Source organism: Equus przewalskii, chromosome 1 (assembly GCF_037783145.1).
Source record: "Equus przewalskii isolate Varuska chromosome 1, EquPr2, whole genome shotgun sequence".
Classification (NCBI taxonomy): domain Eukaryota; kingdom Metazoa; phylum Chordata; class Mammalia; order Perissodactyla; family Equidae; genus Equus; species Equus przewalskii.
In genome coordinates this window covers 179266603-179280530 of record NC_091831.1, presented here as the reverse complement: position 1 = coordinate 179280530, position 13928 = coordinate 179266603, and the positions used below count along the sequence as shown (strand labels likewise).

The 13928-nt window shown below is 38.9% G+C and overlaps 1 protein-coding gene and 1 pseudogene across 8 annotated transcripts in view; one reads left to right on the top strand and one right to left on the bottom strand.

Moving 5' to 3' along the window:
• The window catches only part of KLHL28 (kelch like family member 28), a 38349-nt gene that overhangs the window by 9553 nt on the left and 14868 nt on the right, over positions 1 to 13928 (top strand). For 7 of the 8 annotated variants that reach the window (XM_008534945.2, XM_008534946.2, XM_070629891.1 and 4 more), the window contains 2 exons: positions 1711 to 1855; positions 11358 to 12256. In XM_008534945.2, coding sequence (XP_008533167.1) covers positions 11358 to 12256 — 899 coding nt within the window. In that variant the 5' untranslated portion in view covers positions 1711 to 1855. The remainder of the gene's footprint in view (positions 1 to 1710; positions 1856 to 11357; positions 12257 to 13928) is intronic. The other variant, XM_008534944.2, reaches the window with a different exon arrangement.
• LOC103560698 (cell division control protein 42 homolog pseudogene) lies at positions 4117 to 5348 on the bottom strand (annotated as a pseudogene).

Below are 13928 nucleotides of genomic sequence, written 5' to 3'. Positions count from 1 at the left end.
GGGCCCTGTTTCTGTAGTTTCTATTCTCCGTTGGTTTGTTTCTCCAAACCAAACACTGAATTTAATCCACAACAAATTTTATAAATGAGAATGTTCAAGTTTAGAATCAGTAATTTGCCCAAAGTCCTACAGTTACTAAGTAGTTACATGTGGAGTAGAACCAGATCCCTCTGCTCTAAAACTCATACTTTACTTACTGTTCTTTCCTGTTTTCTGTGGCACTTGCCCTTCCTCTGCGCAGGGTTGTTACTGAGATAAATGAAACTGTCAGTGTAAAACTGACAAAGGTTAGGTTTTGAAAATTAGAAATTAGTGTTTATTTTTAGCCATTTATGTGTAAATAGCTGAGAACCAAGCAGTCACAGTTGTAATTCATAATTTTGAACAAGTTACAGTTAACATTTGCAGTAATTTTTAAGCAGTCACACTTGTGCTGGAACTATTTTAAGTGGCCTCAAGGATGGGCGTGCGGAAGAGTTGCCTGGAGGGCTTAGAGCACAGGTTGCTGCCCCGTCCCCTCTGTGTCGTTTCTAGTTCCTTAAATGTGTGGTTGGGCACAAGAGTTTGCTTTTGCAGGTCCCAGGTGATGCTGATGCTGTTGGCACAAGGATCCTATTTTGAGAACCATTGTTTTAAAGCTCTCTGTTTGAAAAAGTTAAAGTTCTGTGAATGTCTCTTAAGTCAGATTCCTTGAAGAGAGGAAAGGGGTCAAATTAAAGATTTTAAGAAGGGTTTTATGGCAAACCTCCAGTGTAATGCATTTTAAGTTCCTTATTTTTACCTTGCTCTTGCGAAGTTTTTAGTTGAATTTGGTTAAGCATTAAAAGTATATCTCTTTACTTAAACTTTATTCTCAGTAGTTCTTAAAGGAAATGAACACCATGTCATTTGTATGCAGTACAACGATAGATATGAATGGGTATTCTTTTATAAAGTCATTGTTACCCATATCCTTTCTTTGAGTGGTTTTTAAAACTTTGATAATTTTTATTATTTGGGGGGAAATAGGAAAGTGAGATAATGGAGAAATACTATAGAGGGTATTAGTGTAGGGGAACAGTTTCGTCCTTGCACCTGGTGACCTGGTGCATGTCCACAGAGGCAAAAGCTGGGACCGGGGACCACAGCTGACCTGAGTCTTGGAACACCTTGTGATTCTCCTGGAACATGGGAGGAAGGGAGGCCCTTAAGGAGCTGCACAAGGCCATCTCCCGTTTCCCTTTCTGTCACCCCAGGAGTCTGCCATGAGACAGTTCCCCTTCACCTCCCTGGTTGTGATGAGGCATGGGGCCTTCGGGTCCCCCTGCTTCACAGGAGAGACGGTTGCCTCATTGCAGGCTAGTTTGGGTCTTCACCACTTTGTGTTGCCCTCGTGCAGCCCCTTTTGTTTTGGTGTGTCAGACAAGGATCCAGGGAGCTTAGTCTTTGGCTTGCCCTTCTTTTCACTGTCTGTAAGTAAGAAACTGTCTAAATTTAAAAGCGGCTCGTTGTACCTTTTCTGGTCAGATTAGTCAGGCTTTGGCCTCACGCTGGTTCTATTTGTTCCTTTGACAGTAGATAAGCTTCATTCCTTTTTTGGTGAGCACAGAAGGAAGTCACATCGGTTTTGCTCACGAAAACCAAGTCTTTTTAAGGATAATAATGATGATGATAAATAGCATCTAACAGTTATTGAGTGCTTATGTGTACTGTTTTGTCTCTATTTTACAGATGAGAAAACTGAGACTTTAAGATCATTTCCCAAGGTCACATTGCTGTTAAATAGTACAGACAATATGGTAACCTTAAGAGCCTGATTCCAGAGCCCAGTCTCCTAAATTATACTGTCCTGCATATCTGGATATGTCTCGTATGTGTATGTATATTTAAAAATCATTATTGTATCATGCTTTCATATCATATATTAATGGTAATTTATCAGTCTGGAATTAGATACACAAAAATTAGTTTAATACAAAGATCTACTACTGTGATTCCTATTTATACTAAAAATGAATCTAATAACTCATTAAGTTGATTTGAGAATCAACAATTGTGCAATACTTTGTGTGGCCCAGGATGCGAGTGGTGTAAAGTGGATTTCTTACCTAGTAGTGAGAGATGATGCAACATAGAAAGCAGAATACCTCTTTTTTTTTTTTTTTTAAAGATTGGCACCTGAGCTAACAACTGTTGCAAATCTTTTTTTGCTTTTTCTTTCTGCTTTTTCTCCCCAAGTCCCCAGTATATAGTTGTATATTTTAGTTGTGGGTCCTTCTAGTTGTAGTACATGGGACGCCACCTCAACGTGGTCCGATGAGTGGTGCCACATCCGCGCCCAGGACCTGAACCGGAGAAACCCTGGGCCGCTGCGGCGGAGCACGCGAACTTACCCACTCGGCCTCGGGGCCAGCCCCAGCGGAATACCTCTTAAGCAGACAACTTAAAAAATTCACTAGTCATAGGGTAACTTACTGATAAATAGAATAATATTTATCGAGAGTTTACTAGGTGATAGGTACTGTTCTAAGTACTTTATATGTTTAAACTTACTTAATCCTCAAAACAACCCTCTATGATTGTTATTGAGTAACATTCACCTCTACCTTTTTCTCATCATAACCCTCAGATTTCCTTTTTTCCCCCAGACTCAACACCCTCAGTTCCCTTATCCATAAGACATGATTTGAATTTCTTCTCTTCATCAGGAGTTATACTTTGTGTTATACTTTTTAAAGGATGGTACTCAAAATCTATACTCCAAATGTGGTCTCGCATTTGCAGAGCAAAGTGAGAATGTCTTCTCGTTAGTTGTCTATATTATGGTTCTATTAATGCAGCTTAAATCTATGTAAGTTTAGTATACTAAAGTAATACTAAAATTAAGATCCCTTAGTTCTTTAAACACACTCTACAGATGAGTCTTTTCTCTCTTATTCTGTACTTATATAGTTGTTTTGGAATCCAGTATAGAATCTTAACATTTACCTTTCTTAAGTTTCTTCTTGTTAGCTGTCAGGTCTTTTTGGATCCTTGTTTTGTTATCCAGTATTTTTGCTGTCCTTTGCAACTTCATGTCATCCGCAAAGCTAGAGGACATGCCCCAGTAACTTTATCTTGGCCTTATAGCATACCACCAGAAACCTCCCTCCAGGTAAACCACATTGCATTAAGTAGTATACTGGTGTGGTTGTTCAGTTGCTAATTTAGCTAACTGCACTAGCTTATGTTTAGTTTTGCTGTCAGGAAGTTCACAAAGGGATTGTAAAATTCTTTACAAATACCTAGTTAACTCACAATACATCAGGTGTATTTTCCTGATCTGGCAGTCTTCTAAACATCAAAAAAAGAAACAAAATTACTCTGTGACGTGTCTTGTTATCTCATCCATCCTAGTCTTAGAGATCACTACATCTTCTTCTAGCTATTCACAAATCAAACCTTTAATAATTTGTTTTATAATGTTATCTGAAGTTAACATTCACCTTACCAGAATGTAGAATTTACTGGCTTATTTATTTATTTATTCTTTTCCTGAGGAAGATTAGCCCTGAGCTAACATCTGCCACCAGTCCTCCTCCTTTTGCTGGAGGAAGACTGGTCCTGAGCTAACATCCGTGCCCATCTTCCTCTGCTTTTTTATATGTGGGACATCTGCCATAGCATGGTTTGACAAGCAGTGTGTAGGTCTGCACCTGGGATATGAACCGGCACACCTCAGGCCACCGAAGTGGAAAGTGCAAACTTAACCACTATGCCACTGGTCTCATTTTTGAAAACAGTCTCCAGCCTTGTGGTGCTGATGATGATTCAGGGATCTTATTTGCAGGTTCTTTTTTTTTTTTTTTTTTTGGCAGGGAAAAAAATGTTTAATTACATACTCAATCCATTTGGTGTATTTGAAAAGGTGCAATACTTTTCTTCATTTATCAGTGAAAGAAGTTAGAAATTAACTTCAAAAAAATCAGCAAATGGCAAACAAATTTCCTTGAAGGTCACAGTCACATATATAGTGCATCCTAGAAAAGAGGAGGGGCAAGACAGGTTCCACCCACTTTCATGAGTTTCATCAAATACTGGACCTACTCAAGGGTGGAGAGAAAAGGCAACTTTCAAAAAGGAGTATGTTATTAAATGAGGCATTTCCTATACTCCTTCCTAAGAGCACCAGGTGGGGAACACGTTTTCTAAACTAGATCTAGGAAGTGGAATGTGGAATCAATCCATCCTCCTCTCCTTAAGGGCTGTCCAATGGTTAATGAATTAAAAAAACATGACTAAATAAAAACAAACCCCACACACAATCCCCGCCCCCGCCAAAAAAAAAAAAAAAGACAAAAACAAAAAACCTGGTTGTCCCAGCTTACTCTCCAGAGCAGAACCCGGGAGCAGCTTCAACAACCCAAATCAGTCTGTTACAGAGTCATCACAAGCATGCCTTGCTTTTAAACAGAAAAAAAAACTTTTTGAAACGACAAAACAAAAACTAGTACTGATCACTTTTCTGACAACACAATTACTCAAAATTAACTAGTACTGAGAGGGGGAAGGGGGCCATACCTATGGGCCTTGTCTCACATGAGTGCATGTGGGCAGGTGCAGGGCATTTGTCATTATTGCAAAAACGAATTTTAATTTTTAATCTTTAGTTTGATTTAAACATTGCTTTTAGTACGATGCCGACACCAGCTGTGCAGAACGGGCTCTGGAGAGACGTTCATAGCAGCACACACCTGCAGCTCTTCTTCGGTTCTGGAGGCTCCAGGGCAGCCAATATTGCTTCATCAAATACGTTCTTTAGGCCTTTCTGTGTGAGTGCAGAACACTCCACATACTTGACAGCCTTCAGGTCACGGGCCAGCTTTTCAGCAGTCTCTGGAGTGATGGGCTTCTGTTTGTTCTTGGCAAGTTTCTCAATAGTAGAGGGGTCATCTCTGAGATCAATTTGGGTCCCAACAAGCAAGAAAGGAGTCTTTGGACAGTGGTGAGTTATCTCAGGCACCCACTTTTCTTTCACATTTTCAAATGAGGATGGAGAGACCACTGAAAAACAGACTAGAAATACATCTGTTTGTGGATAACTCAGCGGTCGTAATCTGTCATAATCCTCTTGCCCTGCAGTATCAAAAAGTCCAAGAGTATATGGCTCTCCACCAATCATAACTGTGACTGCATAGTTGTCAAAAACAGTTGGTACATACTCAGATGGAAACTTATTTGTTGTGTAGGATATCAGGAGACATGTTTTACCAACAGCACCATCGCCCACAACAACACACTTAATTGTCTGCATTGCTGAAACAGTTTTGTATCCACTTTAAATATTTCAAATGCGATGATGACCTCAGCTTCTCCGCCGGGGCGTTGGCAGCACTCTTTGCAGGTTCTTTTAAAGACCTTGGAACATAATTGTTTAGTTTGGGAGAGATGTGAACATGTAGAGTAGCTAGGTCTCCTTTCTTTTTGCTGAGGAGCTTTGGCCCTGAGCTAACATCATTGCCAATCTTCCTCTTTTTCTGCTGAGGAAGATTTTCCCTGAGCTAACATCTGTGGCCAGTCTTCCTCTATTTTGTATGTGAACCGCCAACACAGCATGGCCACTGAGGAGTGGTGTATGTCTGCACCTAGGAACCATACCTGGGCCACTGAAGCAGAGCACACCAAACTTAACCACTAGGCCACCGGGGCTGGCCGTAGGTCTCCTTTTTTTATTTCATTTTTTTAAGACTATTTTTTTATAGCAGTATTTGGTTCACGGCAACATTAAGAGGAAAGTATAGAGGTTTGTCATGTATCATATATACCCTGCTCCAACACATGCATACTCTCCCCCATTATCAACACCTCCCCGACCAGAGTGGTACATTTGTTACAACTGAGGAACCTAGTTGACACATCATTAACACCCAAAGCCTGTAATTTACGTGAGAGTTGGTTCACTCTTGGTGTCGTACATTCTCTGGGTTTGGACAAATGTATGATGACAATATCTACCATTATAGTATCATGTAGAGTAATTTCACTGCCCTAAAAATCCTATGTGCTTCGCCTGTTCATCTGTCCCTTCCCTCTGACCCATGGAACCGTTGATCTCTTTACTGTCTCCATAGTTTTGCCTTTTCCAGAATGTCAAATAATTGGAATCATGCAGTATATAGCCTTTTCAGATTGGCTTCTTTTACTTGGTAATACGCATTTAAGTTTCCTCCATGTCTTTTCATGGCTTGATAGCCCATTTCTTTTTAGCCCTGATTAATATTCCATTGTCTTGATGTACCACAGTTTATTTGTCCTTTCCTCTGCTAAGGACATCTTGGTTGCTTCCAAATGTTGGCACTTATGAATAAAGCTGCTATAAACATCCATGTGCAGGTTTTTCTGTGGATGTAAGTTTTCATTTGGGTAAATACCAAGCAGGAGGATTGCTGGATTGTTATGGTAAGAGTATGTTTAGTTTTGTAAGAAACCGTGAGCGTCTTCTAAAGTGGCTGTATCCATTTGCATTCCCAGCAACCATGATTGAGAGTTCCTATTGCCCCACGTCCTCCCCAGCACTTGGTGTTCTCAGTGTTCTGGATTTTGACCATTCTAATAGGTGTGTAGTGGTGTATTGTCGTTTTAATATGCAATTCCCTAATATGGCATGATCTTGAACATCTTTTCATATGCTTGCTTGCCATCTGTATATCTTCTCTGGTGAGGTGTCTGTGAAGATCTTTTATCCATTTTTTAATCAAGTGGTTCATTTTCTGGTTGTAGAATTTTAAGAATTCTTTGTTTATTTTGAATAACAGTCCTTTATCAGATGTGACTTACAAGTATTTTCTTCCGGTTTGTGGCTTGTCTTCTCAATCTCTTGACATTGTCTTTCTCAGAGCAGAAATTTTTTATTTTAATGACATCTAGCTTATCAATTCTTTCTTTCATGGATTGTGCTTTTGGTGTCATACCTAAAACGTCGTTGCCATATCCAAGGTCATCTAGATTTTTCTTCTATGTTATCTTCTAGGTGTTTTTTAGTTTTGCATTTTGTATTTAGATCTGTGATCCATTTTGAGTTAATTTTTGTGAAGGATGTAAGGTCTGTGTCTAGATTCATTTTTTTACCGTGGATATCCAGTTATTCCAGCACCGTTTGTTGAAAAGACTGTCTTTTCTCCATTGTATTGCCTTTGCTGTTTTATTAAAGATCAGTTGACGATATTTATGTGGGTATTTCTAGGCTCTCTGAAGTCACACGCCACAAAATGACAATTTGGTCAATGACAGACTGCATATATCATGGTGGTGCCATAAGATTAGTACCAGATAACCTAGGTGTGTAGTAGGCTATACCATCTAGGTTTGTGTAAGTACACTCTGTGATGTTCACAGAATGGTTAAATCAATTATGACGTATTTCCCAGAACATATCCCTATTGTTAAGTGATGCATGACTGTATTTTGATCCTTTGGTCTGTTTGTTCTTTCACCAGTGCCACACTGTCTTGATTACTATAGCTTTATAATAATTCCTTAAGTTGGGTAGTGTCAGTTCTTCAACTTTGTTCTTCTTTTTCAATATTGGGTTGGCTATTCTGGGTCTTTTGCCTCTCCATATACAGTTTAGAGTCAGTTTGTGATATCTACAACATAACTTGCTACAATTTTTTTTTTTTTTTTAGGAAGATTAGCCCTGAGCTAACTTCTGCCAAGCCTCCTCTTTTTGCTGGGGAAGGCTGGCCCTGAGCTAACATCCATGCCCATCTTCCTTTACTTTATATGTTGGTTGCCTACCACAGCATGGCGTGCCAAGCAGTGCCATGTTGGCACCTGGGATCTGAAGCGGCGAACCCCGGGCCGCCAGAAGCGGAACGTACACACTTAACCGCTGCGCCACCAGGCCAGCCCCAACTTGCTGGAATTTTGATTGGGATTGTGTTGAATCTATAGTTCAAGGTGGGAGGAACTAACATCTTGATAATACTGAGTCTTCCTATCCATGAATATGGACTATCTCTCCATTTATTAAGTTAGTTTTTTTATTTCTTTCATTAGAATTTCATGGTTTTCCTCATATAGATCTTATACATATTTTGTTAGGTTTATATCTAAGTATTTCACTTTTTAGGTGTTAATGTAAATGGTAGCGTGTTTGTAATTTCAAATTCCACATGTTCATTGCTAGTATTGAGGAAAGTAATTGACTTTTGCATATTAACCTGTATCTTGCAACCTTACTGTAATTGCTTATTAGTTCCAGGAGTTTTTTTGTTGTTTCACGTTTTCTACATAGACAGTCATGTCATCTGCCGACAGTTTTATTTCTTCCTGTCCAGTCAGTATACCTTTTATTTCTCTTTCTTGTCTTATTGCATTCGTTGGATCTCCTTTTTCGATCCCTTCTCTTATTTTCTGTATCCATTCACCTTTCTTGTTTATTCTTCACTTTTTGGTCTGAATAACATTCTCCTTGTTAAATTAGATAAATGAGAGTTAAGAAGGGTATGTTTCATAAAACAGCACATATAATTAAATTAATTGCACATAAAGGAATTGAGTACTTAAATGTTTATAGACTTCCAGGTGAAGTTAATTTTGACCCAGGCTTTTGAGAATTTGGATGAAACGGAGATGAGAGAGGAGAAAGGTTCTAGACAAAATCTGGCATATGGTGAGAAGATATTTGTATAGAGCTATAGTAACTGCATGAGCTTTATTGGAGTGAAAGGTCATTGTGGGAAGAATGGGAGTTAGTGGGGATCATGGAAGAGGCAGTTTAATAAAATGAGACTAAAGTGCTGTATTCATAGCACTTAACTTGTGTAGAACTTTACACTTCACAAAAACATTTTCATGTAACCTTCTGGGATAGGTGAGAGATGCTCTTATTTTATGAATGAAAAAATTAATACTTAGATTAGTCACTGTACCAATTCCATATGGCAGTATGTAGCCCAGTTAGGACTGAAACTCATTGTCTTATGTTTCCAAGATGCATGTTCTCCGCTGATGCTGCTGCACCTCTGTTGCCTTGCCATAGTCCCCTAAGCTTGTAACTCACAGTTTGTCGTCTTTTCACGTGCGTTACCTGATTTCATCCTCAAAAACCTTGTGAGGTGTGTAGTTCATGTATTGTTATGATCTCGTTTTATAAATAAGGAAAATGAAGATGAGAGAAGGTAAAGTTAACTAGATGTCAAGTAGCTAGGACTGCTTTCTTAATCCCATCACTTATTCTCTATATCTACTTTGCTTTTCTTTTGTTCATTTTTCGCTTTTCAGTCTGGAGATTAACTTTTCACATTAAACTGAGGCTAAAAGAAGTTAAATAGGTTAAAAAGGTCAACACTATAGTAAGTAAAATAACAGATCCAGATCTAAACCTCTGCCTTCTGGTTGCTGTCTTCTTACCAATATTCTGGTCTAGAATAAAATACCTACTGAAAGACCCAGAAGTTTTTTGAGGCTTGCTCATACCATGATTGAGAATTATTATGATAGATGTGTGTAGGATTATTTGGAGATCAAAGGTGGAGATTGGTGGTATCAGATGTAAGGTGGTCATGTCAACATAATTTGTTAACTGGCTTAAAATTCACTTGAAACGAGTGTGAAATTATGAAGTTCTTGACAAAGATAAAAGTTTCAATATTTGGGTATGTTCACTTAAAAATGCACAGGAATGGAATGCAATTCTCTCCTAGTCCTTCCAGTATTTACATTATTCAGTAGTGTTTGGGATGTTTGAATTTATTTAATACTACTTTAAAAATAGGAGCCAAATTCTCTACTTTTTTGTTATCCCCATATCTTGTATTTGACGTGTGAATGAGACAGGAAGGAAACAGTTCATGCTGTGTAGATATTTTCTGTTCCTTTCATCTGTTCTAAGTAGCTGCTACGATCCATTCGGAAGTATCCGTATATTAATTTATTATATAATTAATATAACTGCTGTAACAAATTACCACAAACTCAGTTACTTGAAACAACAGAAATTTATTCTCTCACAGCTCTGGAGGCCGAGAGTCTGAAGTTAGTGTCACTGGGCTGAAACTAAGCTGTTGGCAGGGCCGTGTCCCTCTGCAGGCTCTCTGTGGTCACATTACCTTCTCATCTGTCTGTGTCACATCTCCTTCTGCCTTCTCCTTATAAGGTACATGTGATTGTGTTTAGGGCTCACCTGGATAATCCAGGATAATCTCCCTGTCTTAAAATCCTTCATCCTATCTGCAAAGTCTTTTTTTTTTTTTTTTTTTTTTTTGCCATATCGGGTAACATTTGGAGGTTTCATGGGTTAGGATCTTAATATCTTTTTGGGGAGCTATTATTCAGCCTACCACAGTCCTTATTGCCCCCTCACTTTTTCTTCTTTTTTTCTTTTTCATCTCTTTTTTCTCCTATTTTTATTCTTTTTCATCTTCCAGAAGCACAAAGTGGCAAGTAGATTGAGAGGATATGATCGGAAGTTAGGATCAAGAGTTGAGTAGATATGGTCTAGAGCGGTGAGTGAGCCTCGTTACCCTCACTGTAGAACATCAGATTGGGTTCACATTAACTTTTTCTTGTCGTTGAATTGGTTGACAGTAATGGTACCTTTGTTAAGTTCAGCACCCTTTATCAAAGTAATTAGTGAATCTTTGGGTAAAGTATGTGAGTTAACATGGAATTTCTTTCCAATTGAAGCATCTATTGATTAGATTGGCAGGCACTGATATTGAGAAAATAGCCAAATAGCTACTAGCATTGTTTCAAAACTAATTTTCCTTTGAGCAAGTATTTTTTTTTATATTTGCATTTTGTTTAAGTGATAGCTCAGACTTGAATTCTTGTTTTAAAGATTAGCACCTGAGCTAACATCTGTTGCCAATCTTCTTTTTTTTTTTTCCTTCTTCTCTCCAAAGCCCCCCAGTACCTAGTTGTATATTCTACTTGTAGGTCCTTCTGGCTCTACTGTGTGTGATGCTGCCTCAGCATGGCTTGATGAGTGGTGCTAGGTCTGTGCCCAGGCAAAACCTTGGGCTGCCAAAGCGGAGTGTGTGAACTTAACCACTCAGCCACAGGGCTGGCCCCTCAAACTTGAATTCAATGAAGGGAACCAGAAGAGTTCGTAGAAATCTGATCCGAAAGTCCATTGTCAAGAGTCCTTTGTGGTTTGGGGCATATTACATAACCTTTGGGGCTCTGTTTCCTAACATCTATAATAAAGGAGTTGAATTATATGATTGTTAACATCCCTTCTTAATTCTAAAAGCCTTTCTCTAGTATTTAGTGTGTAAAAACCAACAAACAGGCAGATAAACAACAAATCTCATTTATTTTGTATTATTTGAAATAGGCATCATATTGGCAAGATTATTTTTAAATAACTGCTCGTGCTTTTTGTTTTTCTGTAGATGGACCACACATCCCCGACCTACATGCTTGCTAACTTAACCCACTTACACTCTGAACAGCTTCTGCAGGGCTTGAATCTCCTTCGTCAGCACCACGAACTCTGTGACATCATTCTTCGAGTAGGTGATGTTAAAATCCATGCTCACAAAGTGGTACTTGCCAGCATCAGCCCGTATTTCAAAGCTATGTTCACCGGAAACCTTTCTGAGAAAGAGAACAGTGAGGTTGAGTTTCAGTGCATCGATGAAACTGCTCTCCAGGCCATCGTGGAATATGCCTATACAGGGACTGTTTTTATTTCACAGGACACAGTTGAATCTCTCCTTCCAGCAGCAAACCTACTCCAGATAAAACTTGTCCTGAAAGAGTGTTGTGCATTTCTTGAAAGTCAACTTGACCCTGGCAATTGTATTGGAATTTCTCGTTTTGCAGAGACATATGGCTGTCATGACCTTTATCTGGCAGCCACTAAGTACATATGCCAAAATTTTGAAGCTGTTTGCCAGACTGAAGAGTTTTTTGAGCTCACACATGCTGATTTGGATGAAATTGTTTCCAATGACTGTTTAAACGTAGCTACTGAAGAGACTGTTTTTTATGCACTTGAGTCTTGGATCAAGTATGATGTACAAGAACGCCAGAAGTACTTAGCACAGCTTCTTAACAGTGTGCGGTTACCATTGCTGAGCGTTAAGTTTCTCACTAGACTGTATGAAGCAAATCATCTTATTCGTGATGATCGCACTTGTAAACATCTTTTGAATGAAGCCCTGAAGTACCACTTTATGCCTGAACACAGGCTCTCTCATCAGACTGTCTTGATGACACGACCTCGCTGTGCTCCCAAAGTACTTTGTGCCGTAGGAGGAAAATCTGGACTGTTTGCCTGTTTGGATAGGTAAATAGAAAGCTTTCTTAAATGATTGATGCTAATAGATTTTATACTTTTTAAATGTGCTAATTTTCTATGTTTTCTAAATAGTTGGTTTTCCTGTTTATTTGCTTTTTGTTTTTTCTCTTCTTCGTAAAATGCTATCTGGTTGTTTTAATCGCATTGTCATCCATTCTCTGCAATGCTCTCAATTATTAACATGCCTCCTTCCTCCCGTGCACAAACCTTATCCATCCTGGTTACTCACTAACTTCTCCATTTCATGTCTTTTTTTTCTTTTGTGAAACCATTTACATCTTTATTTGAGTCAGGCCAGGTCAGAGGGAATTTATTGTTTCCAGCTATATCAGAAGATGCTAAAGAAGAGAGCTAGGAATCTGTGATTAGGGCACACTGGGGACAAGAATGCATTTGAATAAATACAGTTAATTAGAAGAAACACCAAAGAAGTAAGGAAAAATAAGATGTTGATACAGTCATGGGCTTTATGTGCAATTTATTTTCTTCACTGTAGATATTTTTTATTTTACTTATTTATTTATTTATTTTGCTGAGGAAGATTCGCCCTAAGCTAACATCCATTACCAGTCTTCCTCTTTTTGTATGTGAGCTGCCACCACAGCATGGCCGCTGACAGATAAGCGATGTACGTCTGCATTTGGGAACTGAACCTGGGCTGCGAAAGCGGAACACACTGAACTTAACCACTAGGCCACTGGGGCAGGCCTGGTGTAAATATATTTTAATGACAGTAGTAAAAAAATGCTTTCTTTTCTAATAACTTAGAGTAGGAGTTGTCAGACTTTTTCTGTAAAGAGCCAAATAGTAAAAATTTTAGACTTTGTGGCCATATGGTCTCTGTCATAACTACTCAACTCTGCCATTGTAGTGCAAGAGCAGCCATAGACAGCACATAAACGAATGAACATGGTTGGGTTCCAATAAAACTTTATTTATAAAAGGAGCTAGTGGGGCTGAATTTGGCCTATAGCCGTAGTTTGCTAATCCTTGATTTAGAGCATTATACAAGTACCTTTATACACTGAAAATATAGCTGGATGTTACCTTTGCTTTTCCTTTTCCTGAAAGCTTTTGTGTTTGATATATTTCTTTAATACTGTGAATTTCTTTCTGGCCATTTCCACAAATTTGGTAGATTGCTTTTCTCCCTTCCAGTGGTAGGAAACTATTGATATTTTATCAATGTCAACCGATATGTTCTGTATCTTTTAAAAAGTCTCAGTGTACATCTTAATTGTAGTCTAAAACTAGTATTGTTAAGATTGGGCTACAGGTAGAACATTAGTTATGGTGACTGCATGAATTGATTGTTTACACTTACTCTTTTTCTTTTTTTTTAAGATTGGCACCTGAGCTAACAACTATTGCCAATCTTTTTTTTTCCTCTGCTTTTTCTCCCCAAATTCCCCCAGTACATAGTTGTATATTTTAGTTGCGGGTCCTTCTAGTTGTGGCATGTGGGACGTCGCTTCAGCGTGGCCTGATGAGCAGTGCCATGTCTGCACCCAGGATCTGAACCAGTAAAACCCTGGGCCACCAAAGCGGAGCACGTGAACTTAACCACTCGGCCGCGAGGCAGGCCCTACTCTTATTCTTTTTTGGGGGGGGGGGGGGTGGGGGAAGATTAGCCCTGAGCTAACTGCTGCCAATCCTCCTC